The sequence below is a fragment of the Equus przewalskii genome, chromosome 9 (genome assembly GCF_037783145.1).
Source record: "Equus przewalskii isolate Varuska chromosome 9, EquPr2, whole genome shotgun sequence".
NCBI lineage: Eukaryota > Metazoa > Chordata > Mammalia > Perissodactyla > Equidae > Equus > Equus przewalskii.
Genome location: NC_091839.1, coordinates 18,699,436 through 18,726,671, shown reverse-complemented (window position 1 = coordinate 18,726,671; position 27,236 = coordinate 18,699,436). Strand labels below are relative to the sequence as shown.

Genomic DNA, 27,236 nt, shown 5'->3' with positions numbered 1-27,236 from the left:
CTCAGAAAGAGGGACAGAGACCCAGAGAGAGGAGGACAGAGACTAGAGGGGAAGAGAGACAGGGAATGGGCAGGAAATCAGCAGGAGAAAGAGATTCAAAAAGATTCCGAGAAAAGCGTTCAGAGACTTGAAAGGAGTCGAAGCAGAAACGGATTCGCTCCTTGAGCAACGTTTATTGACTTCTTGGCGTGCGCCAGGCCGTGCGCTGAGCGCTGGGGGCGGACAGGTGCACCAAACTCGGTCTCCGTACTCAGGGAGCTCCGAACCTGGTGAACCGAGAGACAGAGACCCCCGCGGAGAAAGAGAGAGACGGGGGACAGAGACCGAGCCGCTCCACAGACGGTGCAGTAACAGGGCTTCGAGTTAGACGGCGGGGAGGACAGGCGGCGGCGGGCGGGGGGCCTGGACGCGCGGTAACCGCGTCTCTGGGTCTCCCGCAGCCTCCGCACCCCGGGCCGGGCCTGGGTGGGTCCGGCCACCCCGCTGGAGCTGCGGTCGATGCGGCGGAGCCTCGCGCTGGCGGACGACGCGGCGTTCCGGGAGCGCGCGCGGCTGCTGGCCGCCCTCGAGCGCCGCCACTGGCTGAACTGGTACATGCACAAGCTGCTGGTGCTGGACGCGCCCTGAGGCCCCGCCTGGCCGCCTTAATAAAGACCCCGTGTGCGCTGCGGCTGCGCCTCCTTCCTGCGCCGCCTGTGTGTGTGTGTCGGGTGTGGGGGGTTAACAGAGGGGGGCTGCATCTGCTCTGTCTCTTCCTCTCACTCTGTGCCTCTGTCCTTCTCTCTGGTTCTCCGTAACGTCCCAAGTCTCTGTCCTTCTCTGGATGTCTGTCCCCCTTCTGAGTCTCTGTACTCTCTTTTCTCACCCTCCTTGCTTCCCGGCCCTCAGGGAATCTCCGTTTCCTCTCTCTATTCTTTCTGCCTCTGAAACTCTTCCTCTCATTCTTTACCACTTTCTTTTTTTCTCTGATTCCTCCGTGTCTTCCTTTTCTTTCTTCCTTTGGGCCTCCGTCTCTTACTTTCTTCCAGCTCTCATTTTTCACTCTCTGGTCACTTCCCGACTTCTCTCGGGGCGCAGTGGAAAGATCGGGGGTTCTGGTGTGAGATGCACCTGCCGCTCGAGACCAGGTTCCCCCAAACCCAGCTGTATGATATTGGGAAGGGCTTCTTAACCTCTGAGCCTCCTTTTCCTCATGTCTAAGGAGGATTAAACCAGATACACCAGAAGACTTCAGCACAGAGCCCCGCTTCGTTAAGCACAGTGCTTAATGAAAGCAAAACGCTTTCATTAGAAAAGGGTTTCCGCTCTCTCGCAGCACCCTCCAGCAGTTTCTTCAGGGTTTTCTCACCGAAGCCTTCCTGGGAGACCACTGGGGCTCCAGATTAGGGTGGGGGAATAGGAGAGAGGGGACCAGGCGTTGGGCTCCGGGAGGGCGGGGACGGAGGAGGGGAGACACCTGGGCCGCCGGGGGAGCTAGGAAGTAGCCAATCAGAAGCTGCCTCTCTCCCCGGAGGTCGCCAGCTGTTCAGCGCGGCCCCTCAGTGGTGACCATGGCAACCCCTCCCAGCAGCGGCGGGCGTCTGAACTGCGCACCCGGGCACAGGTCGCGCGGACCTCGCTCTGATTGGCCTAGAGGTGAGGGTGGAGCTGGGCGCCTCCGCGCGCGGGCAGGGGGCGGGGCTGGCGCTTGGTGACTGGCAAGCTCCCCTCTCATTTGCAGTTCCTGGAGGCGCACCGCGCCCTCATTGGCCCTTAGGCTGTGGAGGTGGGCCTGTTTCGCTCCTTCCGGATCCTGAATACTGAAGGGACAGTTGTCTTCCTCAAACCCATCCAGAGTTGGCCAAATTTTACAAATAAAGAAACGACTCAGTCAAGAGTAATTTCCCCAAGTTGTCAGCGCTAGTGAAGGACAGAGGATAACTGGAACCAAATCTGTGCGACTTCCAAACTCTAGACCTTTCCACCGCCGTCCTGGAGAAGTGGGATTCAAATGTCAGGAGCAGTTAGTTCCTAGACGCCGGCACTCTTCTAGACACTTGCACCGGCTCTTGCAATCCCCCAGCAGCCCGCCAGGAGCCTCGACCTGTCTGCTGGAGGGCCTGGTAGCTGGGTCTCGGCCTGGCCTCTTCCCATACTCTCCTTCCTCCCTGGATCTCTTCCCTCGCGTTTGAGGCTTTTCACAAAGTGGTGCCCGGAACCCCTTCCCTCCCCACTCTCCTCCCCTCTCCCCAGAAAACCTCCACAGCTTTGCTCACCACTCACAGCTACTAACCCCCACACCCCAGCCAGCCTGAGAGCTCAAGGCTCAGGGCTCCAGACACCTCTTGGAACCCGGACACTCATCTATCCCACAGGAGCTCAGTGTTCCCACAAACCCACGCCTTCTCATGGGTTCCCCATCTTGGGAAATGCTCTGCTGTCTACCAGTCACTGGGTCAGACGCAAGTCCTTGTCCTTCCCTCTTCATCGTCTGTCACAGCCTGTCAGCACCCCCACTCTGTCCTTCCTGCTCTGCCTCTCTCCGCCCTTCCCTTCTTTCCATGCACATACCTGGCCCACCTGGCCCACGGCCCCAGCCTTCTCCCCACCGCCTGCCTCCAGCCGCACTCCGATATCCATCCCCGAAACAGGTCAGGTCTCTCTCCCACCCAGAGTGGATTCTGCCCCTTCCCTGCTCACAGCCCTTTCTTAGGCACTTGGGAGTAAAGTTGAAGCTGCTGTTCAAAACCCTTCACGGGCTCCCGCCACCTGTCTATCTGATTTCTCACCACTCTGCAGCCTCAAATCCTTGCCTGGCTTCTAGTCTTTTTAAAATCCCAGCAACAGGGTGCTGCCCTTGGCTCTCCACACTCGGAAGCTCTTTCCCATCACCTGGTCTTCATACACCCTGTTTCCTCTGGCCCTGACACCCTCCTGGGGCCACGGCCTACTGGAACCAAGCTTGCCCATCTTTCAAGACTAAATGCAGAGGCTACTTGTCTGGGAAAAAACCTCTAACCTCCCGGGCTGCATTAGGTGCCTTTTCTGGGCTCCCAGAGAGCCAGCAGCCACCCCTGTCACTATGTCTTTAAAGAGGTGTGACTCTGCTCCTCTCTTGCTCAGCACTCTCCTGGGAAGCCTCTGAGGTGCTGACACCGTTCTCTATCTTGACCTAGGTTTTGGTTTCATAGCTGTTTACATATTTAAAAATTCATCCAGCTGATACATAAGACTTGTCCAGTTATCTGTGTGTAAGTTACACCTCAGTTAAAGCTTAACCAAAACCAAGCAATAAAACCTCCCAAAGCTCCCCTCATCCTCGGGAGAAAAGCAACACTCCTCAGCCCGGCATTGGAGGGCCTGCTTCTCTACAGCTCCGTCTTCTAAGGTCTAGCTGTGGCAAAGAGATGACCAGTCAGTGTTTGTTGAGTGAATAAATGAAACACTGGTCCCTCCCCTGTGGGCCGTTTGCACTGGAGCGGACATCGTGCTGTGTGCCTGGCCCCTATCGCTCCCTCCCTCTTTCTGCCAGGAGAGGCACTCGGTCTCCCAGCCTCCCTTGCAGCTGGCGGTGGTTACGCCAAACAGTTCTGGCCAACGAAACATAAACACAGGTCTGCTGCTGCCTCTGGGGAGGCTATGGCTTTTCTTTATAAAAAGGAAGGGGAGGTCCCCTTCCCCCTGCAGAGGTGACATATGAGACTACAATGCCTGCTATCTCCTGAACACGAGGGAAGGGCCAAGAGTCACAGAGGATCACAGCACCCTGGCCCTGAGGCTGTGGCGACTCTGAGCTGTGGCCCACGGCTGTCCTCCTGGACTTGTTTTGTGAGAAAACTAAACCCCTAGTGCTTAATCCATTACTGGACGTGTTTTACTCTTGTTAAGAAATGCAGTTGCCAACATTAAAACACCAAGAGACTTCACATAAAAACCCAAACCAGGGCTGTGGATCCTGGAGTACTGTATCTGGGTCCCCCTCCTGGGGTAGTCCCCAATGACAGCGGCACAACAACGGGAATAACAGTAAAAAGAGCCCTGGGGAATTCACTGAACTAGACATTGCTCTGAGGGTACCAGGAGCAGGCCTCACATGGGGGGCGGCTGGAGGTAGTAGAGCTGGAGGTGGGGCCAGGTGGGGGGCGAGGACTGGCCGAGCAGCAGGACGGAGAGCAGCAGCAGCAGCAGCAGGCCCAGCACGGGCGCCGGGACCAGCGGATGCCGAGCGACCCTGGTGGAGGTGGGACAGTGCTTATGGCGGGGGCCCAGGGGAGCCCGTGGTGTCCCAGCAGTGGGCAATGCCCAGATGTCTGACCACCACCCTCCTTTTGGAGACACCCTGGGGCGCACCTGAGCTGCTGGGGGTGCAGGGGGGCCAGGCAGAGCTGGCCACAGACCGGCCTCGAGACTGGGACCAGCTCTGTGACCACAGGCACCAGCGCCCGCTGCAGCTCTGGCTCGGCGGGGCTGCTGGAGAGAGAGGAGGGAAAGGCAATTGGACTGGACTTTTTCTCTGTCCCCAGGTCCCCTCCCAGTCCCTGTGGGTCCCGTTACCTCTCAGGAGGGCTTCCTGGGATGTCTCCAGGGTGACGGTCTCCCAGAGGGATGGGGAGGAGATCAGCCTGGAAGGACAAAGGAGACGAAGTTGAGTCGCTGGGTCCTGGGTCCGGAGAGGCCCTCAGCTCAGCCCACTGGAGAGAAGCAATCACGTGGAAGGGGGTGGAACACAGGGGTTCAGGGCGTGAGCTTCCCTGAGACACATGCCTGCTTGGGTTCCCAGCTCTGGCAGCTTCCGGCTGGGTGTCCCTTGGCGTGTCACCCCACCTCTCCATGCCCCTTTCCCCATCTGCTGGACACAGATGATGACAGTACCCATCTCACACGGCTGAAGTGGAGACTGACCGAGTGAATGCAGGTAGAAAACACAAAAGCAGGAGGGGCCTCGCAACAGGGCAGAGCATACAGTGAGCTCTCAGTCACTGCGTGAGCTATTCAACACTATTATTTCCATTGTCATTTGATTCCGAAAGTGTCTGAGCTCCCTGAGGGCAGAGACCCTGTCTTCTCCCGGCACCCAGCCCTGGGCTGGCCTAGCCCAGCGTGAGCACTCCTGGGGCCCGTCTTCCTGCCTGCGCCAGCCCCAAAGAGTCAAGCCCCAAATACTCCTCCAGGGCCACCTCACGTGCCACCTCTCTCTGACAGTGCGCCTCGTCTGTTGGTCTCTGGCTTTCCCACCCACATCTTTGCTCCACGGATGACGATGGTGATAATAAGACAACAATAAAGAAAGATTCCAGGACACCAGTCCCCTCACTACCTTCGCCAGCACCACCTACTGCGCGCCTGCTCTGTGCCAGGCCCTTAACCGTTGTCCCCACCCAGAGAGCTGGATAAAGACCATCGCCAAGCCAGAGGTGAGGAAACTGAGGCGGAGCCCCAGTCTCCGTGGAAGGGAGCACGGTGTGGTGGGAAGGAGGTGGGCTCCGGAGTCAGGCTGCTCAGAGAGACCATCCTGGACAGCTGGATCCTCACGGGTCCCAGGTGCCTGGAGCACAGCCTGCCACATGTTTCGTTCTCACAGTCCTCAGCTGAGCACCACAGGCTCTTCAGCTCACCAAATTTCCTTCCCTTCCTTTCTTTGTCTAAGAATTGGGATTGTCAGGCGCCACTTTGAGGAGCAAAGGAGCCAGTGTGCGTGGTCCAGGCCGGGGAGCTGTGACAGGCCCTGAGGGAGCTCTGAGGCTGGCTGGGGAGGGCCCAGCCCCTTCCCCTGTGTGGGCGCATGTGCGTGTGCATTTTCGCAATCCGGGGGTGTAGCCACGTCTGTGAGGACCGTGGCAAGGCGGCTGCAGCCCTGTGTGTGCGCGCGCGCGTGCGTGGGAGGGTCCCCCGGGAACATTCTGACCGCCCACTGGCCTGCAGGCCTCCCCAGCGCAGCACCGTCCGCTCTCATTAGCTACAGCGAGGGCCTTGTTATCTCTTGGCCAAATGATTTTTCTGTCCACTTGGGAGAAGTGGGGGTGTGGGTGGGAGCCAGGGAGGGGCTGGGACTGCATCAGCCTCCTCTGGGGGCCTGAAGTGGATGGGGACCGGGGACAGGAGGGCTGCTGGGGACCGCCTACCGTGACCTGGGTCTCCACTTCCTCCTCTTCTTCTCTTCTGGGTAACCTGGGGCGACAACAAAGTCACTGCCAGCATCCCTCTCCTCTGCCTGGCTCCCTTTCACTTGCTGCAGGTGGAAGCTTCAAAGCAGGGGTCTTAACGCGGCCGGTACCACAGGTGGACCCATGGGGGTCCTGGGACCCCTGGAGCAAACTTCTGTGTGCACGTCAGCGGCTATATTTTTCAGGGGAATTTTTACCAAATTCTCAAAGGACTCTGTGCCCCCTAAAAGGGTCTGGGGGCCTGCTCCCCTCATTGGCTTTCTCAGCTGCTCATCCCCCAGCTGAGAGCTGAGGCTTCTGGCTCTCCCACACCCCAAAACACCAGATTCAGACCTCTCTGAGACCCCAGGGCATGAACAGATCCGCCCTCTTCTGCCCGGTGGGTTGTGCCATTTTCAGCGAGTCTCAGTCTTCCTGGGTCTTCTCGGAGACCGGGGCTCCGGCTCAGAGTTCTCGGCCTCCAGAATCCAACTGTTTGAGCCCCAACCCTGTTCCAAATCCCTCCTCTGAGATGTGCAAGCCCCAGCCTCCGCCCCTCCTAAAGTCACGGCTCCCTGAGCCCCAGGCCTCAAGCTTCTCAGCCTCAACATCCCTTGGAGACCCAGATGTCCACACCACTGGATACCACCTTCACTGGGAATCAGGGATCCAGCCCTCCAGCCGCCACTGCCAGCTTCAGACCCAACACCTTCAAGCTATAGCTGTTTCCTCAACTGCCACCCCCCAAGGCCTCTGCCCAGTCAGACACACAGCTGTCTGCCCCTCTCAAGGTCTGACCCCTCACTCCTAGCCACATCCAGGGGCCACAGGACTCACTACCTCCCTCCCTGCTAGCCTCCCAATCTGTGGATCATACTGCCCCTGCTCCCCGACACTCAGATGTCCAGCTCCCAGCACCAGCCCCCGCTCCTGCTGCTGCTCAGCCCTTTCTCTGGTGACGCAGGGGGAGGTCACAGCTCCAGAGCCCTGTCCTGCCCAATCTCAGCTTTCCCAGACAAGGCAAATTAGAGGCCGTGGCAGCAGCCTCATTAGTGGCTGCAGCAGGGAGCCTGAAAGAGTGGAGCTGGGAAAGGGAGCCACCGCAGGAAACAGAGGCCTCAAGGCCAGAGCCCTGGAGGAGCGTGGGCCCAGACATCCAGCACCTTCTCTCTCCTCAGTGGCCGCACAGGAGCCTCAGAACAGTCCCATAACAATCAAGGGCTGGGCTCCAGGGTATTACTGCCAAATGCTCCCACCAAGCCCACCAGAAGGTGCCCAAGCTGGGATTTGAACCCAGGCTGTGGGATTCCAGAGCCCCTGATGGTCTTCCAACTGCCTGGGTGCTCTCCAGGGGCTTAGTCAGGGTCTCCTTGATGCCAGGGTTTCCTGGAAGCCTTGGGAGACGTGTTCAGTGAGAGTGACCAAGTGACTGAGCTGTCCCATCTGCCTGACAACTGTCTTCTTGTATAAGGGTCTCCTATACGAATACTCCTCCTACAGGACCCCATTCAGGAATTCCCGGGAAGCCCTCTCCCCAAGGAGGGGTCAGGTGCCTGTTCTCCCAGAACCATATGGGTCGGGGCTGGGTCTGACTCCTCCCGGTCCACAGGCCCAGGGTCACCTCAGCATGAGTGAATCAGTGAATGAAAGAACAAATGATGTGTGACTCCCTCAGGGCCCTTCCACTCCTTCCAGTCTGTCTGAGCATCAGGCGTCAGCCCGAGGCAGAGGAATGGCTCGAGGAGGAGCATGCTTCTTACCACATCGATCGCTCCTTCCTTCTTTGAGGGTGCGCTGGCTCCTCCTGGAAGCTTCTCTATGGGAAAGAAAAAGTGGGGTCTCTCAGGCTGCAACAGGAGGAATTCGCCACCTGCTTCTAAAACCTGCCTTCCTCTTGGGCCCCCTCCTCAGGATGCTCATTCATGCCCCTGGATCAGAAGCCAGAAACCAACCGGACAGCTGTTCTGCATCCACCAAGCCCTTTTCTCCGTTGGGACCCAGGAGTCCAGGTCCCCCAAACCTCTTTCCCTCCCATAAGTCTCTCACACTCACCTGGGTCCAAACAGGGCTCAGCAATTCCCTCCCAAACCTCCTCCCCCTCCCAGTTTCCCAGTCTTGGGGCGGGCCCACAGCTGCTCTTCCAGGTCCCTCTCCATTTTCTCCAGAGACATCTTATCCTCGTCTGTGGCCTCAACCACCGCTCGACACTGTTTTCTAAATACATCACTGAGCTCCCGCCTCACATGTCCACCGCCTCTGGGCAGCAGGCCCCTTGTCCCTCAGGGCGCTTACTCATGGGGTCACAAGCTAAGTTCAGCCTCTTCCCCTCTTCTCCTCCCTTCCCAGCACCCCCAACCCCTGGCCCGCCTGTCTGCAGCTCCGTCTCCCCCACCTCAATTCTCTCTGCCCGTCGCTTTTTCTCCATCCTGAGGCCCTGGCCTGGCTCAGGCCTCATCCCTTCCCTCTGGACCATCACCCCAGCTTCCTCCCTGGCCTCCTTGCCTCCAGTCAGTCCCCAAGTGGCCCCAGAGGGATCCTTCTACATCCAGAGCCGCCCCTGCCCCTGCCCCTCCCCGCTCACAGCCCTCGGTGGCTTGATGGAGAAAAGTACAATCTCCCAGCTTGATTAAGAGGGCATTCCTTTCGGGATCTGGCTCCAGCCTCATCTCTCACTAGTGACCCACAACCGCCCTCTACTCGCCAGTGTATTATGTAGCTTCATGCCCCTACGTCCTTGTACAGACTCTTACCCTTGCCTGAAAGGCCTCTCTTCCCTCACACTACTTAACGTCTTTTTCCTTCTTCACATAAACTCAGGCATCAGTTCCCTGTGATATGTCCCCCAGTCTCCCACCTGACACAGGTACCCCTTCTCTGGGCTCCCACAGGGCCCGCCCCCTACCTCTAGCACACGGATCATCCTACATGGGAATGACCCCTTCGCATGATCTCTCCTGTGAGGCCTGGAGTGCTAAGGGGCCCGAGCCCCGAGTGACTCTTCTCTGTATCCCCAGGATGAAAGGCAGGTGGTACCCGGAGGCCTGGCTCAGTCCTCCCCTCAGCAGGGGTGTGAGAGCTCGAGGCAGCAGCTCACTCTAATTTACACTTTCTCTGAGGGAGGCTGTGTGTGAACATGTAATCTCTCTCTGAGCCTCAGTTTCCCAGGAGTGACAGGATGAGGGCTGAGGACACCTACCTCGCAGAGACACTGGGAGAGGTCAAGGAGAAACCGAACAAGAGCGCTCGTGGCAAAGAAAAACACAGAAAAAGTGACCACAGAAACCAGTTTCCCCTTAAAGTACGGCCAGCAGCTTTGACATAGTATAGCTTTCAAGACAATATAGTGTTGGTTACAGACCTGTGAGCAATATTTTCTTTTTGAAAAAAACTATTCTTCTAGCACCAATAGATAAAACCTCACTTTTCGGTTGTGGACATGGAAGATGAGTTGTGTCAGTTGTTTCAAACAATGCTGAAATACTGTTCAGGTAATTACAGAAGTCATAAAACAAAGGCTATTGTTGGGTTCCAGATTTCATAGTGGGCTTGCTAAACTTTTCTTGGACGTGCCTTGTGTTCAAAAAGTAAATGCTTAATTTATCTTTATGGGTTAGGAAGAACAATGAACTTATGCTTTCCCTCTTATTTTAAAGAAGGTGACTCCTGACAGAGTTTTCTGAACAACAGTAACAACCACAATGCAATTTGTGTTTGCCTTGTTTCCTGTTGTCTACCACACTAGCAGGCCAGTTCCCAGAGGGCAGGGATGGTGTCCTGTCTGGCTTGGGCTCTGTGTCCATACCCAGCGGGCCCTGAGTTAACTCTGCCTATTGAGAGGGGACCAGCGAAGGCACATGGGTCCCAGGCCCCTTTCCAAGCTCCTGGGTTCCAGTGGTCTCAGAGCCTCTCCTGTGCTCACCTGTCTCCTTGTTGGGGCTTCAAGTGGAAACTCAGCTTCCTCATTGGTCTCACTGATGACCTCCTTCCACTGCCACACTCCACACAGAGGGCTGGAGAGCTCGGTGGCTGCCACTTCTTGTTTCTGGGAGAGGAGAAGTTGTTTCTGAGATCAGGGAGGGCCAGAGGAAGGCAGGAGACAGGTCAGGAATGGGGATGGAGGTGGGCTGAGGTGTGGGGATGGGAGGTGGAGGGAGCTGGTGTGAGGCAGGGCTGGGAGGGGGTGGAGGCAGGACCCAGAAGGTTTGGTGCCAGGACAAAGGACTGGGTTTGGGATGAGGTTAAGGATTGAGATGGTCCTCGGGGAGAATGGAGTAGGGTGAGAATCAGTGCTGGGCTAGACTGGCAGCTGGTGGTGGGTTAGGGTGTTCTGAGGGTGCCAGGCCCACCTGCTGAATGGCTTCAATCTCCACACCCAGTGACAGGGGCAGCAGCCTGGTCCAGTCCACTCTTCTCACCTGAGCCCCTTCAGGTACCCTGGCCACACAGTCAGGAGGGAGAAGGCTGCCTCTGTGCTCGTCTGGCACCTGTTAGTCAGCCTGCGCTGGAGTGGCTGCCCCACCCACCTTAGAGCTAGAGGCTGGGGGTCCCTGCCCTTGGGCTCCCCTCCTGCCTCCTCCACTCCCGGACGTTCCAACTCACTCATCCAGCCCCTCATGGGTCTCACTCAGCTGCTCCTCCAAGTGTGATATTTCTAGCCTCAGTTCCTGCAAAGGAGGAGTAGGGGACCCCTAGCTCTCTGTTCTTCCCCATCTCCAACCTCTTCCAAGGTCAATTCCACTCCCCTGAATTCTTTAGGCTCCTCTGGACACACACTGCCAAGGGACAAGGGGAAGAAAGAGTAATAGAAACTTAAGAAGCCAAAAGGAGACACAGAGCAACAGGAACCAGAAGATAATCTACTAGCCAGGAAAATTACGAAAAGGAAGGCAGAGAGGGAGACACATGGAACAAGAAACACTGAGGGAAAGAGATTCACAGAGAGGCAAGAGACATACAGGGTGTAAGAGACTCATAAAGACCAGGGACAGGGGCTGGCCCCATGGCCGAGTGGTTAAGTTTGCGCTCTGCTTTGGCGGCCCAGTGTCTCCGGTTCGGATCCTGGGCGCAGACATGGTACTGCTCATCAAGCCATGCTGAGGTGGCATCCCACATGCCACAACTAGAAGGACCCACAACTAAAAAAAATATACAACTATGTACTGGGGGGCTTTGGGGAGCAAAAGGAAAAATAAAATCTTTTAAAAAAAGACACCACAGAGAATGAAACTAGACGGAAGATGGAGATACACAGAGTGAGAGAGAGAAAGGAAGGAATTGAGGGAAAGTGAAAAGGAAGAGAGAGATGGCAACAGAGAGGGAGAGACGGAGTCACACAGTAGAGACAGAAGAAACAAGAAGAGGAGACTCGGAAAAATATCGACAGAGACAGAAAGAGCAGTAAATCCTGGAGACGGCAAAAGAGAAGTGGCGAGAGTGGGGCCAGGCGGAGGGCCACTGCAGGTGGGTGGGTGGGTGGCCTGGTTACCTGGGTTGTGGTTCTGTACTCTTCCACGGTCTTGGCCAGACTCTCCGCGTGGCGAGTGCGCTGGGAAAGCCCAAAGCTGAATGAGACTGGGCCCAGCCCCCGAAAGACACTGCGGTGGGGGGAGGACGGGACTGGCAGGGTTAGCTTGGGGGAAGAGCTAGGACCTGAGGGAGAGGTCAGAGGGCTTCCCTGGGGTCACGAGTGTGACCCTGCAGGATCTGGAAGCCCACAGCCAGTTTCCAGCTTATCCAGGGATTAGAGCTGCACGCACGGGACTTCCCTTTCCAGGCTGGGGCAGGAGACGGGCAGGTGCGCAGGGAAGCAAACGTCTCCCCGCAGCCCCCTCACCTCGGAGAGGATGGCGTCTCTTTGGCAGATGAGGCGTTCACATTCATAGAGCTGTCGCTGCCAAGGAAGGAGCCTGTCTATCTGTCCGTCCTCCCAGGACTTGCCTCAGCCGGCCTGCCCTCCCAGGCCCGCCCTGTACTCCCCAGCGCCTCTCCTCAAGCGCCCTCAAAGCCTCTGGACATCAGCCACAGCTGGAGGGATCTGAGCTGAGCTGTTGGCGCCCTGGGAGCCTGACGGCTTGAGGGAAGTCCCCTGCTCTCACCGGGCCCCAGGGGCTGAAACTGGAGATGGTAAAAATGGGCCCGGGGTGGGGGGAAGTTGTCAAAGCTCGAGGGAGGGGTGGCACCTTCAATGCATCCTTCTCTGTGGCCAGCTCCTCGCTCCTCCTTTTCACCTCATCCCGCTGGGCCAGTAGCTTCCCGTTCTGGAAGAAGGAAGGTCTGGGTATGTCCTCTGCAGCAAATGGCCATGTTACTACTCAGAGCTGACATTTGTCCAACACTTGATGTGCATCAGGCCTCACGCAGGGCCCTTATGTGTTTTAGCCCATTTTATCCCTCCAACCATCCTACGGGACCTCAGCTTGGATTTCTCTGTGCATCAGCCCGGCCCCGTACGTAAAAATGGAGAGAAGAGGAGACCTACCTCACAGGGTTGCTGTGCAGATTAAGTGAGCTAATATAATTGCTAACATTTACCGAGTCCTTTGCTTGTCTTAACTCATTTCTTAGCCCCTACTTAAAAGATAAAGACAACTCAGGCACTGAAAGGTTGAGCAACTAGCCCCAGGTCACACAGGTGGCAATTCATGCAAATACATGTTAATGTACATTAAGGAGCACAAAGCTTTCAGGACAGTGCCTGGCTTATATCAAAGTTCAGTAAATGTGATATTAAAAAAGTATTTTTAAAACTTGGTATTATGAATTCTTTAACACAAACAAAAGTAAAAACAGTATAATGAACTCCCATTACTCATCACCCAGCTTCAGTCATTATACAGTTTCTCAGTTTGTTTCCTCTTTATCCTCCAGGTCTTTTGTTTTGTTTAACCAGATCATTATTATTTGTTTTTTGTGAGGAAGATTGGCCCTGAGCTAACATCTGTGCCCATCTTCCTCTGTTTTATGTGGGATGCCGCCACAGCATGGCTTGACGAGTGGTGCTAGGTCCAGGCCTGGGATCCGAAGCTGCGAACCCCATGCAGCCAAAGTTGAGTGCGTGAACTTAACCACTATGCCACCGGGCCAGCCCCCTTAACCTGATCATTTTAAAGGAATCACATTATTTCATCTGTAACTACTCCACCATCTTAATCTCCTACCTGTGGAGTTTTTCCTTTAGCAAAACCACAATATCACTACCACTCTTCACAAAATTAGTCACAATTTCTTAGTATCACCTCACACCAAAGTTGTGCTCTTTTATCGTTTTGGTTCTCTCATGAGCGTCTTTCCACATTTAGTTTGTTCATGAATGAAGACCCAAACAAGGTCCACCATGGCTTCTGGTTGAAATGTCTCATTTTTTTTCATCACAGTGCTCCCCCTCCCATCCTGGCACTTTTCTGGGCCCTTCATTTGTGGAAGGAATCAGGTTATTTGTCCTGCAGAACTGGCGCGTCTGGATGTGGTAGACTGCGTTTTCATTCCCCATGCAGGATGTTCACTACGTTCCTCCCTCCTCATCTCCTGTGAACTGGTGGTGGATCCAGGGCCTTGTCCGGACTCTGTTCAGTTTTTGGCAGGAAGATTGCATGGGTGCTGCTGTACACATCCTACGGTGCCATTCAGGAAGAATGTAATGTCTGGCTGTCCCAGCTATTAATGTTTCTGTTGTCATCATCCCCAATTTAACAGAGGAAATTGAGGAGTGAAGGGGCTGAGAAACTTGGCCAAGGTCACATGGTGAGTGGATTCAAACCCAAATCTGATTCCAAATTCTGTGCTTATAAGCCCCAGACTCTCCTCTGAGCCGGACGCAGCCCTGGGTGAGAATGGGGAACCAGCTTCGTCCGTTGCCTCAAGTAGCTCATCACTAGAGGTGGAGCCCAACACAGAAATTGATGATAACAACGTGTGAGGCGGGCTCTGGTGAGGCCTAGGCCTGGGCCCTGAGGGAGCTCAGATGAGGGGCTTCCTGAGGAGGCAGTGCGGGGGGCTGAGTCCCCAAGGGTGAGGAGGGTTATCTGGGAAAACAAGGGCGTCAGGAGAGGACAGACCACACCAGCCATGAAATGGGACCCAAGAATAAAACGGCCAAAATTCCAGTCTAGAGTTTCCAGACACCAAAACCTAGTAAGCTGCACTGAGTTTTGATGTGAGGGGGGCCCAGCATTTCAGGGCATGGAGGCAGTCTGACTTCGCTCTGCCACACCCCTCCTCCTGGCGTCGTGGGGATACAGAGACCAGCTCCTCCCTCTCCAGCCCTGCTCAGCTCCAAGTCCTCCACCAGCTGCCCTCCCTCTCTCTCGGTCTCAGCGGGGCCTGGGCTGCCAGGTGAAGGGCGGAGGAAGGACGAGCCAGGAATGCTGTGTCAACATCTGTCCACCTGGTCGGGATTTGCAGGCTGGATCCTGGGCCACCCGGCAGGGAACCTGGTTACTCAGCCGCTCCTGCCTTCTTCTGCAGTAACCCGAGCCCGCTCGCTGCGCAGGTTCTCTGTAGGAAAGCTGAGTGTCTGAGTGCTCCTTACTCCAGCATTATTCTACTGTAACTTGAGAACTCGATCTATAGATGCTCTAAAGGCAGCTGCAGGAGGGGAAAGGTGCAGGGGAGGCAACCAAGAATAGCTCCAGCTTATCGAGCGCCTAGGATGTCCCAGGCGCTGCTCAAGGCACTTGACCTGGCAGCAGGCCTGGGCCGGGAGGAGGACGAGACTGCTGGCTGCCAATCCCCCTGTTTATTCCTTCTTCTGTTTGTTGGGGGGTCCATGCTCCCCCGGGGCAGGCCTGGCCCAGGCTCAGCCCTGGGGTTAAGCAAGATGAAAACCCCGGCAGATAAAGGAGACCCCACTGGTTAGCTAAGCCAGGAGCCATCCTCACACCATCTCACTTGTTCGTCTCCCACTCCAGAGCTGAGGAACGTCAGATATTCTCCCAGCCTCCCTTGCAGCAGGGGGTGTCCTGTGACCCAGTTCCGGCCAGTGAGAAGTAAAGACAGGTCCGCCGGGGTAGGAGGTGGAGTGGGGGTGCTCCTGGAAAAGCTTTTCCTTGTTCTCAAAAAGAGATGTTCTAGAAGACACAGTCACATCCTGTCTGCACTCCATGCCTCACACTGTGGCAGCCATCCTGCGGCGAGATTCCTACTGCCCCAAGGAAGGGGATTTTCACGGAAGAGCCAGAGAACAACAGTGGAAAATGTGGGGATTTAAATGTCAAAGCCATAGCACAGATGCAGGACAAAGAGATTTGGGGGGCGCAGGTAGCATTAGCACCACTGCCTGGACTGATGAGGGGCGTAGGAGAGTCAAAGAAGAGAGCAACAGAGCTGCGAGGGGTGCAGAGGATGGAGGCTGCTGAACCACGGAACCCCCAAGACGTCTGGGAACCTGAGAGGTGTTTCCCAGCTCAGTCTCATCTAACAAGTTGTGCGAATAATAGAACAGAGATGGCTTGTGAGGAGCCGAAGCAGAGAGGGCTCAGTGAGGTCCCTGTGGCCACAAAGACTCACAGGAAAGCAGCTAAACATCCTCTGTGCCCCCAGAAGCGTGTGAAAGTGGCTGAGCGAGTCCCAGCGGCTCCCGTGTGGGGTTCGGATGAAGGCCACCATCAGCAGATGCAGCAAGGACTGTATGTCCAGAGACCAGAAGGCAATGCCAGCCTCCCAGTGGATGCCAGCATGAAGCGGTGACTAAGGCTGAGGACCAGATGGGACAACGAACATCAATCTCGTGACCAGCAGAGAAAACAGACGTTGAGTGAGGACTGCCGCCTCCTGGAGCACTGCAGGGTGCGTGGTCTCCAGCAACTTAGATGCCACCTTGTGAGGGCGGTGACTTTCCACCTAAAAGCACTAAGGGGACCCCGAATTACGTAAGATGACGTCTTCTGTCTTGGAATGGGGCCTGAATCAGACATGAGGTTGAACTGGGCCTGTTCATACTATGTGCTGGGCCCTGGGCTAAAAGCTGTCATTTAATTCTCACAACAACCCTGTTGAACAGACACCCTTCTCCCCCGTTCTTGGTGAATAAAACTAAGACTCCACAGGGAGAAGTCACACGACTAGAGGTTGTCTGTCGCCTAAGTGGCAGAGACAGGATTTGAACTCAGGGCTGACTTCAAGGCCTGCGTTCTTTCCCCCAGGAAGAAATACCAATATATGAAGAACACTAGCTAATTTTTAGTAAGCACTTCCCACGCAGCCTGCCTGGTGCCTTTACAAGCATCTTCTTGTTTAAATTTCACACAACCCAACGAGGAAGATTCTATTATTCTGCCCATTTTGCAGGTGGAGACACTGAGGCACAGAGAGGGGACAGACCGGCCGATGCTTATACAGGCAGCCTCAGCATGAACCCAGGCAGTCCGCCCCACGCCCCACACTCTGACCAACTCTGGCAGTCCTCACGTGCAGCGATGTGACCTTCAGGGACATTCACACATTACTGGGATTCGGGGGTCTCCCTCAGCACAGTGAAGGGTGCCGGCGGCAGGCTGCTGGCGGTGTTTAGGGCAGCAGTGGGGAGGGTAGGAAGATCCCGAGCACTGGGGAAAGGGTGGAGGGGGGCGCTGGGCCTCAGCTCACCTCCTCCTGCAGAGTCTCCACCTCGGCCACCAGGTGCTGCTGCTCCTTTTCCTGAGTGACCCCAGAGAGATGACAAAGGCTTTTTTTCCTGTCTCCTTGCCCCCATATTGCCCTTCTCTCACCCCTGGGAATGCAACTTGGGCCTGGGTCATTGAGGAGCAGGGTTGGGGAAATGGCCTGGGGAGCCCTGATGGCTCCTGCTGTCCCTGTTGTCACCACCAGAGGGATGGCAATTAGATCTGGCCCCCAAGTCTGGGGTGAGCAAGACTTGGAGTGAGGGAGAAGGCCGGGGTGCCCGCTGCCCCTTCCCACTCCACAGTCAGGCTCTGATGCTCAGACTCCAAGACAGGGGGAAGAAAGAGGCGCCTTTGTGCCCCTTGTCCAGGACCCACCGTCTGCCGGGCCTGGGCCAGGAGGCTGCGATTCTGTTCCTCCAGGCTCTTGGCCAGAGTCTTCAGGTCCTCCAGCTCCTCATCCACGGCCTTGGCAAACTGCAGAGCCTGCTGGGTACTGAGTGGGGTGTGGGGCAGGTGGGCCACACGAGAGAGAGGAAGGCAGAGATCACAGAGATAGGTCCCCTCAGAGAGACAGAAACAACAGAGAAATCACCAGAGACGGGGATGGAGACCCACAGAGAAAACGGGGAAAAGAACCGCGTGTGGGGGGCGGAGACCCAGCTTCTACCTAAAAGCCTAAGGGGGTGGGACAGAGACCCAGACAGAGTGGGAGACTAAAACAGGAGGAACATGACAGACATGAGAAAGACAGAGCACGGGGAAAGGAGCAGTCCGCTGACGTGGAGAACCAGAGAGAGAAGAACAAGAGCGGAGAGAGAAGTCTGAACCCTAGAGGCTGAGAGACCAGAACCAGGGGACGCCAGAGAGAGAGAGAACAGCCAGACAGGGGAAAAGAAGAAGGGGACACATGCAGGGTCAAAGACACGGAGCAGGCGGCGCAGAGAGAGAGCGCAGAGCGAGCCTGGGGCTAGGGGCAGGAGGGACACAGGCCACCAGGAGGGTGGACGTGGCGCCGGCCCACCTGCGAAGCTGCTTGCGCAGGGCCACGATCTCCTCCCCGAGGCGCGCGGACCCCTCCTCAGCCGTCTCCACGCTGCGCTGCAGTTTGGCGTTCTCCCCGGCCAGCCGGCGGTTGCTGAGCTCCAGGTCCTCCAGGCTGCTCAGCAGGTCAGCCGTGGCGGGCCTGGGGGCAGTGAAGGGCGAGGTCACCGCCCACAGCACCATCTACCTCTCCCAGGTGGTGGTGGTGGTGGTAGTAGGGGGAGATATGGCTCTTCTGGAGAAAGAGGAACAGGAGAGAGACTGCCCTGCTCTCTCTGAGCTGTCAGCACAGCCCCTGTCCCTCACCCACTCCCAAAGGACCCCAAGCCCCACAGCAGGCCCTGGGCAGGCTGGAGGGCATGGGGCGGGGGAGGGGGGGCTGAGGATAGGTACAGCTCAGGTCTGGGGTCTTCGCCACCGAAGCTCTCCAGGTTGGCTGGCTCCTCAGCTTCTGGGCATCCTGGAGGGAGAGAGAGAGAGAGTGTGGGCTCTCTGGTGACCTTAGATGTCAGGGTGCCCCATGACTCTGGCCTCCACCCTCACACTTGCTCTGGGGACCTCATCTGCTCCTGCGGCTGCAATTACACCACCAGCAGAAAGTCCTCTTGCTCACCTGTACCTTGAGCTCAGACTAGATCTCCCCAGAGCCCCCAGCTGCTCGTGTTCATCATGCCCAACACCGGGCAGCACCTCAACTGCCCTCAAACCTGTCCCTCCTCCCAGTGCCCCCCAACCCCAGCCCCTGGGCTGTCCCGGCTCCCTCGCCCCTCCTCACCCCGTCTACCAGAGCCCAGGCCCTGTCCCCCCTTCTCTGACTCTCTCTGCTCCGCCTGCCTCTCTGTCCTCTCGCCCCGTCCTGGCCCAGGCCTCGCCCTCCCCCACTGGACCCTCACTATGGTCCCCTGCCCCTCCACCAGCCTCTCCCTCCCATCCTTCCCCAACTCAGCCCCAAAGGGGTCTTTGCTCATCTGGAGCTGGCTTGCCCCTCCCCTGCTCACAGCCCTCCCCTGGCCCCCAAGGCTGGTTGGAGGAGGGTCAAGAAAATGTCAAGAAAGCTGTATTTTTTGGCTTTTGTTTTGTTTTTGTAAGGCTAGAGAGGTGTAACACAAGCACATTTTTAGGGAGCCCCTCCTGTGTGTGAGGTCCTGGGACATCACAGAGAGCAAAGCAGCCGACCAACAGCAGGGCAGGTAACTAGTGAGATGGCAGATTTCCACAGAGGGAAGGAAGGGCTGTGCAGGAGCTGGCTGGAGGGTAAGAGACCCGGGCCTGGGCCATCCCCGAGGTGGGAGGGCTGAGGGGAGGCTGGAAAGTTTCGGCCCGGAAAACAGGCAGCGCCAGGGCCCAGGCGGGTGGTGGGCAGGTGTGCGACACGTTGGAGGAAGAGCAAGGCCAGAGGGACTGTGACTGCAGGACTAGAGAGGAGGGAGGGGCTGGCCCCATGGCCGGGATGACGATGACAGGCAGGAGGGGCCCTGTCACCTCTGAAATAGGGCTGGGGTTGGGAGGAGAGGGAAACAACCAGTCAGGGGAAAACCTCCCCAAAGCCCAGGGAAGGTGGGGAAGCAGTCACGGAGGAGCCTAGAAAGCCAAACTCAGCTCCAGCTTCCAGCAAAGGTCTCCGGGCCCCACCCTGTCCCCTGCTCTGTCCCCGGGTGGGAAGTCCCCCTCTGCCCCTGGGCCCGCCTGCTTCACTCTATATATAGCAGTCTCACCAGATGGCAGCTGCCGGGAGGTCAGGGCCCCCTCCAAGGCCGTCTCCTCTTCCAGCTCTAATCCCCTGTATCAAAGGGATGAGGCTTAGAGCCCCCTGCAGCCACCCCACAATCCTGACCTGCCACCAGCAGCAGGAGGATGGCTGGTGGCGGGAGGAGGGGTCGGGTCAGGTGAGAGTGAGCACCGTGGGGAGGAAGGTGAGGCCAGATGGCAAGTGCCGGGGGCAGATGGCAGCGAAGCAGGAGGGGCAAGGACTGGGTTTGGAGAATGGACGGGGAGGGCCTCTGTCCGGCCCCAAAACTTCCCCTTCTCCTCCGTCCAGCCCCTTTTATTTCTGCCTCCTAGACCCCCTCTGCCTCCTCATTGCAGGCAATTTGTCCTCAGACACGCCCCCCCATCTCTTTACTTTTCTCTCCTCCTCAGTCTCCTTCCAACCACACGAGGTCCCTGTGCCTAAAGGGTGCTGTCTGCAGCAAGCAGGTATGAGGTTAGATCTTAGGAAGGACTTCCCAGGGGAGGGTGGAGGTACAAGGACCCACTCATCCAGCTGACAGGCAGCGATCCAGTCCCGCATGACGACCAGGAAGGTGTCCAAATCCACGGTGGCCTGAGGGCCCTCCCCGTTGGGGTCCAGGCTGCAGGCCAGTGTTTGGAGGCGTGCATCCTGGGAGCCCCGTCCTGTCACAGCCTCCAGGTAGGCTAGTACGTGGGTCACAGCCACAGTGCCTGGGGAGAGGGCATGCCGTGAGGGAGTCTGGGTCAGGTGGGGGGTGGGGACAGGTGATGGCTTAGAAGCAGGACATCACTGGCTGGGCTGGTGGCACCCCTGTACCAGTCTGGCCAAGACCCCTTGGACAACTCCTTTCCCCTCCTTTGAGTCAACTTTTTCACTTGGAAATGGGGCCCAGCCTTCCCCACTCACAGGGCGGACCAAAGAGGACCACAGTGGCGGCCCTCTCTCTCTCTCCCAGGCCCCAAAATCCCACCCTCTCCCGTTAATGTCCCCCAAGTTTTCCTTCCCCCAACTGTCCTTGTCCTGAAGGGCCTCTATCCGCTTATCCACTTTCCTCCTGAAGCTTCCCACAGTCACCCACTTTGTCCTGCAGGACCCTCAAGACGGGGCCTGAGCCCATCCCTCTCTCTGTGGCTCCCCAGTTCCCACGCCAGTCTCTGTCTCAAATTATTCCCCATCTCTCCCAGGCCCGTGCTCTCCACCCCGCCTCGCCCCTCCCACCTGTCCTCTGGGGGTCACAGGCTTCAAACGTGGAGTTGAGTACTTGCTCCTCTAAGCTGAGCAGCGCCCCCAGGCTCCCCTCCTCGGGCCGGTCCCAGAGGTACACTGAGGAGACAGAGGGCCAGCCCACGGTGAGGAGGGGATGAGGAGAGAGGAGGAGTGAGCCAGGTCCTGGGCTCCGCAGAGGGGAGGGCATTCATTCCAGGCTGCCTGGAGTGGGCTGGTGGGGAACAGCAGGAAGCTCAGGGTTGGGGCAGCAATGTGAGAGTCTTTGAGTCACCCCACCCCCACACACAGGGGGATGTGGGCCCCATCTTTCAGGCCAGGAAGTGCCCCCTGCTGTTTAATTTTTTGTGTCCAATCTGCTCAGGAGCCCAGATAACGGAACGAAGGGATGCTCCGAGATTGCTCCTCCCTCCTCTCCTTCCCTGCCTCGAAGGCTCTGCTGGGAGGGGGCTGGAGGCAGGGGAGGGCAAGGAAGAGAGGATTCTGGGAGCAGTGGAGGGTGAAGGGGGGCCCAGGAGCCAGGAACAATCCAATAACTCGAGGGCAGCCTGGATCGATCCTGCCAGCCGCATCTCCGGTCTCCCACCCTGCCCGGCAGATCTCTCTCCTCTCCGAATCCCCAAATCCTCCAGGGGAGGCTGGCATCATCTGAGCCCACAGCCAGGGGATGGCGATTCTGGCAGGGTGGGCGGCGGGGGAGTGGTTAGGAGCTGGAGTTTCATAGAGTCAGGCTGACACGGGCTCACAGCCCAGCTGCACGGTTGTGGGCAAGCTGCTTCTCCTTTTGGAGCCTCAGCTTCCCCACCAGTAAAATGGGTGGGGAGAGTGATCACCCTCCCCAAGGCTGGGTTAGGTCTGTGTACGTGAAGAGCCCATACACACACACACACGTGAATCTCCCAGGGTCTGTTTGTCCACTGCTGTATCCACAGAGCCTGCATATAGTAGGCACTCAATAGATGCTGCAAGCTATAGGAGGAGATCCTCTACTCCAGGAGCCACTGGACCAGCCCAGCCTCTTCCCTGGGGCTGGAAGGGACCTTCAAGGCTCCCCACCCTGCCCTTGGACAGCTGGGTATAGCAGCAGACCAAGCACAGCATGCAGAGTCTGGGAGACCCAGGGGGCAACCCAGGAAGGGACTCAGCCTCTCTGAGCCTTAGTTTCTTCCTTTGGAAAACGGGGATGGTGTTACCTCCCTCCTAGAGAAGAAATGAGAGAAAATCTGGAAAGGCTCGGGCCAGAGAGCCTGGCATGTGTTAGGAGCTTAATAACAGACTGGAACATCAGGGGCCGGCCCTGTGGCTGAGTGGTTGGGTTCATGCGTTCCACTTCGGGGGCCCAGGGCTCGCCAGTTCAGATCCTGGGTGCGGACGTAGCACCACTCATCAAGCCATGCTGTGGCAGCGTCCCACATAGAAGTACTAGAAGGACTTACAACTAGGACTCACAACTATGTACCGGGGCTTTCGGGAGGAAAAAAAAAAAGAATGGAACATTTACTTGGCATTTAATAGGCGCCAGGCCTCTTCTAAGCGTTTTGCGTGGATCACGTGGCTGTATTATTCACCCCACTTTATGGATGAGGATACTTAGGCACAGAGAAGTCAGGAACTTGCCCGAGGCCATGTGTTCCACCCAGAGTGCCCATTCTCAGCCCTCTAACTCTTCAAGGGTTCTTTGTAGTGAGCTGACCTCAGGGCCCTCGGGTTTGAGCTGCGTCCCCAGGGAAGGAGCGGGACCCACATTAGGGGAGACGGCAGGGCCCGTGCTTCCTCCTCGCCGTGCTCCCCATGTAACGGAGGAGGACCCCGAGGCCCAGCGAGGTCACTCATCCAGGGTCCCACTCAGCCAGGGCGAGCCAGGCAGAGGCAACCCGGGACTGTCTGGCTCCAGATGTCTGGGGCTCTGAGGATCTGCATGAGTCTACGGTCCCTTCCCGGGGCCCTCAGGAAGATGCCACTCTGCTTCCCTCCTGTTCTCTTTCCTTCACTTCCTTCCTCAGTGTCTCTATTTCCCTGTGTGTCTCTGTTCCTGCCCTTCTCTAGCTTTCTCTCGGGCTCTTTCTCTCCATCTTCCTCCCCATCTCTCTCCCCTGAGTCCTGCCTCTCGGTCTGCACGTCCTTCGCCCTGTTTTCTTCCCTGAGTTTCCGTCTCTGGGCTTCTCTTCCTGTACCTCAGAAACCCTCCGTTTCCCGAGCTTTCGCTCTCCTTCCTCCGCTGCCTGTCTCATTCCCCACCTGCGTTCCTGTCTCCATCTCTCCTGGGTGTGTCCCTCCCTTTCCTGCAGGAGTCTCCCAAAGCCGCTCAGCCCTTGCCCAGGCTTCCTCGGTGGCCGCACGCCCTCTGCTGGCGCCGGCGAAGTTTGGCGGTCGGTCACTCGACCAGCCTGCCCTCGGGGTCCCTCAGCCAGGTGTCTGCCTGCTACCTTCCCCTCTGGAAAGCTTCCTGAGGCCTTGAGAAAAGATGCAGGCTCTGCTGCTGGACGCTGGGAGCCTCAAGACAGGCGCCCTGCCTCTGCCCTGGGGGGAGCCTCCTCCCGTCACCCTGGGCCCTCCCACTGAGACGAGTTTCAGAGAGGGCGGCCCATCACCTGCCTCCCAAAGCCGCTTTCAGGCCCATTTGGCCCACGTCCCTCCACTCATTCAAGACAGTGAGTGAGCTCCTATTCCATGTCAGGCACTGGCCTGGGGCAGCGGAACCAACAGGGCAGCCCCTCGCCACGGGTGGTCCTCGAGCACATGAACTGTGGCGAGTGTGACCTGAGATGCTCTGTCCGAGTAAAGGACACACCAGCTCTTGAAGGCTTAGTGTGAAAAAAAGAATCTCCCCATTACATTTTCTGAAACATGAAGTCAAATAAATCTATTACTGTCATTCATGTGGCCTGTTTCTTTTTTCTTTTAAATGTGGCTACTAACAAAATGTAAAATGACACATGTGGCTGGCCTGTTGGACACGCTGCTCTAGGGACGGGGAACGCCAAAGTGAGCAAGAGGGCCCTGCCTTGTGGACCTCACGCTCCAGTGGGGGGACAGAGACCAGACAGGCAGACAAACAGATATCAGTGCTACAAAGAGAAGTGAGGCAGGAAAGGGGAGAGTGTGACGGGACAGCTGCTTTCTAGAAAGCAGAGATGGGAAGGAAGCGAGGCGGAGCCGCAAGTCACGGGGCAGGTGCCCGGCAGGGGCACTGTGCGTGCAAAGGCTGCTGCCCTGGCCTCACTGGAGCAAACGAGGCAAGGTGTGCAGACGGGAGGGCACAGCAGGCCCTTCAGCAGCGACAGCTCTCTCCCTCCCACCCTGCACCAACGTGGAAGCTCGGCCATCCAAGCCACCTCTCTGATGTCCGCGAGTCACAGCCTGGTGCCCCACTCACCCACTACTTCCTCCTCATCCTCCCCTGGGGCAAACAGGGGCCCGGCCACCTACTTTTTGGCGCAGCGGCGCCACCCGCGCGGCGCTCCGGCAGGTCCATGGGCCACCCCCCGCCGCTCCGCAGCTGCTGGCGGACCTAGCAGCCTCCCTGCATCGCTGCGAGAGACCGACACCGGCCCGGCGGCCCCAAGAGATCCTGGAAGGACAACAGTGGAATGGCCTCCTCGGACCAGCCACCCAGGGCTGGGGACCCACCTGCGCCCCGGGCCCCGCGGGGCTCTCAGAACCTGTTTGCCCACCCCTGCCACGACCTGTTTTATGGACTGGAGGTGTGGGCTGGGCAAACGGGGGCCTGGGAGTGGGCGGAGAGATCAAAGGGGGGCCATGGCTGGGGGTCACTCGCCTCCCCTCCTCCCCACAGCTTGTCAAGTCCCCAGCTCTGTGCCTCCTGCCCAATGACTCTATCCTGTCCCCTCCTCTCCTTCCCCACAGCTCTGGGTCAGGCCTCGTCCCCTCCCCCTGGGCCCCTGTACCAGCCTCCCCCTCCAGTCCATCCCCACGGGGCTCCATGTTCTTCCATGGCTCCCCAGTACCCTGGGGACACAGCCCAAACGCTGGACCTGGCATCGAAGGCCCTGCACTGCCTGGCCTCACCTGCCGCTCCACTCCAAATCACACTTGCTGCTGCAGCGACTCTGAACTGCACGCTGTCCCCGAAGGCTGTTCCCACCTCTGGGTCCCTGCCTGGGACACTCTCCTCACCAGCCCTTCCCGTCTTGGCCCACATGTCCCCTCCGCTGGGACAATGTTTCTGAACAAGGTGCTGTCTCTGGGCTCCCCCACCGCCCTGGGCTGCGCACATTCTTGCCCTATCAGCCTGTATCTGGAGCTGCTGGCTTCCACTCCTTCCCTGCACCCAGCCCTGCCATGGCTCCCTAGTGCCCTCAGGACTAAGTCCCAGCCCCTCCGGCTAGCGGGGCACACAGTGGGCCTTGCGACTCCTTGCCTCTTTTTGTCACGTTTCCTTCCACGGGCAGACCTCCAGGTCCCCCACCCTCGTCACGGCCATGGGAGCTCAGCACCTTCCCATGGTCCTCGCAGGCCCAGGCCACTCGCGCACCATCCTCACCTGAGGCCCCCGCCCTGGGGACAGCTCCCCTGGGAGGCCTCCCTGAGTCCCTGGAGCAGTTAGGGACCCCTCCTCGGTGCCCCGACAACGCCCTGTCCGTGATAACCAGCTTGACCACCTGGCTTCTTGTCCCCCCTCCAGGACCCTTTCCAGAGTCCTTTTCATAATCACACGGGACAGTGGTGCCTGTCGGGGCTGCGCTGGGCGCGCTGGGGCCAAGGGTCATGGAGGTCACCAGGACCTGGGTGTCCCCCACCCGCCTGCTGAGCCCCCTTTCCTCACCAAGCGCTCCCCACCCCCCACTTGTCCCAGCGCCAGACGGGCTCTGCGGGTATGGAGCACACGCGTCTGGGTGGCTTTTAGAACGTCCTAGAAAAAGGGGTGTTGGAAGGGAGACCCTTCCAGGGTTTGGACAAGCCGGAAGGTGCACAGGCGCCCCTGAACAGGGAAGGTCCCCGTGGGGGTGCTGACCGGCACGGGGAGCTCCTGCCAGACTCCTGGGGGGACAAAGGGGGACGCTGGATGACCTTGGGCTCTTTGACGGGGACACCCGAGGAGGAGGAGGACCCAGGCAGGGATTCCGCGGGGACCCTGGGCTGGGGTTCTGGGGGCGAGGGCTGACTCCGACTGGGGTTCTACGAGGGTCTCTGGATTTTGGGGGGATCTCTGACCGGATTTCTAGGGTGTCTCTGGATTTCCAGGGGGTCTCTGACTGGATTTCTGAGGATCTCTGACTGGATTTCTGGGGATCTCTGACTGGATTTCCAGGGGCCTCTGGATTTCTGGGAGATCTCTGACTGGATTTCTAGAGGGGGTGGAGGACTGGATTTCCAAGGGTCTCTGGATTTCTGGGGATCTCTGACTGGATTTCTGGGGATCTCTGACTGGATTTCTAGGAGGGTCTCTGGATTTCTGGGGATCTCTGAGCAGATTTCTGGGGGGGTGTCTGACTGGATTTCCAGGGGTCTCTGGATTTCTGGGGATCTCTGACTGGATTTCTAGGGGCGTCTCTGGATTCCTGGGGATCTCTGAGCGGATTTCTGGGGGGGGGGGGTGTCTGACTGGATTTCCAGGGGTCTCTGGATTTCTGGGGATCTCTGACTGGAGTTCCGAGGTCTATGACAGGTTTTGGGGAGGGGAACCCGACAGGACCCTTGGCGGGTTTCACAAGATTCCTGGGGCTCTCTGAAGGGACTTCCGGGGTCTCTGACCGGATCTGGGGAGGGAGCGTAACAGCACCGCAGGGGGTCTCCGGCGGGCTCTGGGGGAGAAGGCCGACAGAACTAGAAAGTTCCGACAAGGTTGCGGGGGCGTTTATAAGGTTTCCTGGCGGGTCCCTGGCAGCACTCCCGAGGGGACTCGGCCGGCTTTCCAGGAGACTCTGACACGGTCTGGGGGGCCCTGACGGTGGGGACCCTCCGCTATGATGCGGGGGCTCTGCCAGCGCTCCCCTGGGGAACCTCGCCGCAGCCAGAGCTCACCTGAGGCCACGTCCCAGTCTCGGGACACAGCCGAAGGCGACGAACAACCAACGGCAGTTGAGTAACGACCAGGCGCGCGTGCGCCGTTCCCGCCAGAAAAAGCGAAGAGGACGCTGGGGCGGCACCGAGAGCTCGCGCGGCGCCTAAGCCCCGCCCCGCCTGGGCTCCTCCCTCAACGCTGGCGCACAGCGGCCGAAGGCGCACGCTCGTCTGGTCGGTTACCTGCAGCAGGGAGGCTGCGCATGCGTAGGGCTGGGCCGGCGGGCTCCCAGCCTGGTGGAGTCGGGGCATGCGCATTGGCCGAGCAGGTGAAGGGTGGGGAGATGTTGGCTGTGGCGGGAAAGGAGGGGAGGCTGCGTCGCCTGCGCTGGGGCCTTCTCTGCGGCCTCAAATTTTGGCGAAATGGTCCCAAGCACGAGAAAGGGGGACGGAGGGACTCCTTGTCCATCCCTCGCTTCTCATCAGCCACCAAGCCGTGAGCTTTCTGCCCTCCGTTCCGTGCCAGGCCGCCCGCCACCGTCACAATGACGTCCC

The 27,236-nt window shown here is 58.1% G+C and overlaps 2 protein-coding genes across 12 annotated transcripts in view; one reads left to right on the top strand and one right to left on the bottom strand.

Moving 5' to 3' along the window:
* Positions 1 to 627, top strand: part of PTH2 (parathyroid hormone 2) — a 4,854-nt gene extending 4,227 nt beyond the window's left edge. The window contains exon 3 of the mRNA XM_070633142.1: positions 441 to 627. Coding sequence (XP_070489243.1) covers positions 441 to 627 — 187 coding nt within the window. The remainder of the gene's footprint in view (positions 1 to 440) is intronic.
* On the bottom strand, positions 154 to 27,236 carry KASH5 (KASH domain containing 5). 11 transcript variants are annotated; one of them, XM_070633130.1, is made up of 21 exons: positions 26,703 to 27,236; positions 24,147 to 24,288; positions 20,712 to 20,816; positions 20,017 to 20,203; positions 19,477 to 19,541; positions 18,155 to 18,221; positions 17,742 to 17,903; positions 17,096 to 17,213; positions 16,704 to 16,754; positions 12,302 to 12,379; positions 11,956 to 12,012; positions 11,608 to 11,667; positions 10,722 to 10,786; positions 10,469 to 10,556; positions 10,042 to 10,164; positions 7,883 to 7,938; positions 6,102 to 6,147; positions 4,534 to 4,601; positions 4,330 to 4,449; positions 4,073 to 4,210; positions 154 to 1,971 (listed from the first exon to the last, which is right to left on the bottom strand). In XM_070633130.1, exons 2-21 carry the CDS (start codon positions 24,190 to 24,192, stop codon positions 1,848 to 1,850), a joined length of 1,824 nt encoding a protein of 607 aa, XP_070489231.1. In that variant the 5' UTR covers positions 24,193 to 24,288; positions 26,703 to 27,236; the 3' UTR covers positions 154 to 1,847. The 11 variants fall into 11 exon arrangements, with proteins under 11 accessions (XP_070489231.1, XP_070489232.1, XP_070489238.1 ...); XM_070633131.1 differs by having other exon boundaries at positions 26,925 to 27,202; XM_070633137.1 differs by lacking the exon at positions 6,102 to 6,147 and having other exon boundaries at positions 26,703 to 27,231.

What these genes read in the sequence shown, in the direction of transcription:
- KASH5 (XM_070633130.1), bottom strand. Translation starts at nt 24,192, where the DNA reads ATGGACCTGCCGGAGCGCCGCGCGGGTGGCGCCGCTGCGCCAAAAA. An exon ending in GCTGCCTGTCAGCTGGATGA is followed by an intron (nt 19,542 to 20,016) that starts GTGGGTCCTTGT and finishes CCTTTGATACAG; the next exon opens with GGGATTAGAGCTGGAAGAGG. An exon ending in AGATTGAAGCCATTCAGCAG is followed by an intron (nt 10,165 to 10,468) that starts GTGGGCCTGGCA and finishes CTCCTCTCCCAG; the next exon opens with AAACAAGAAGTGGCAGCCAC.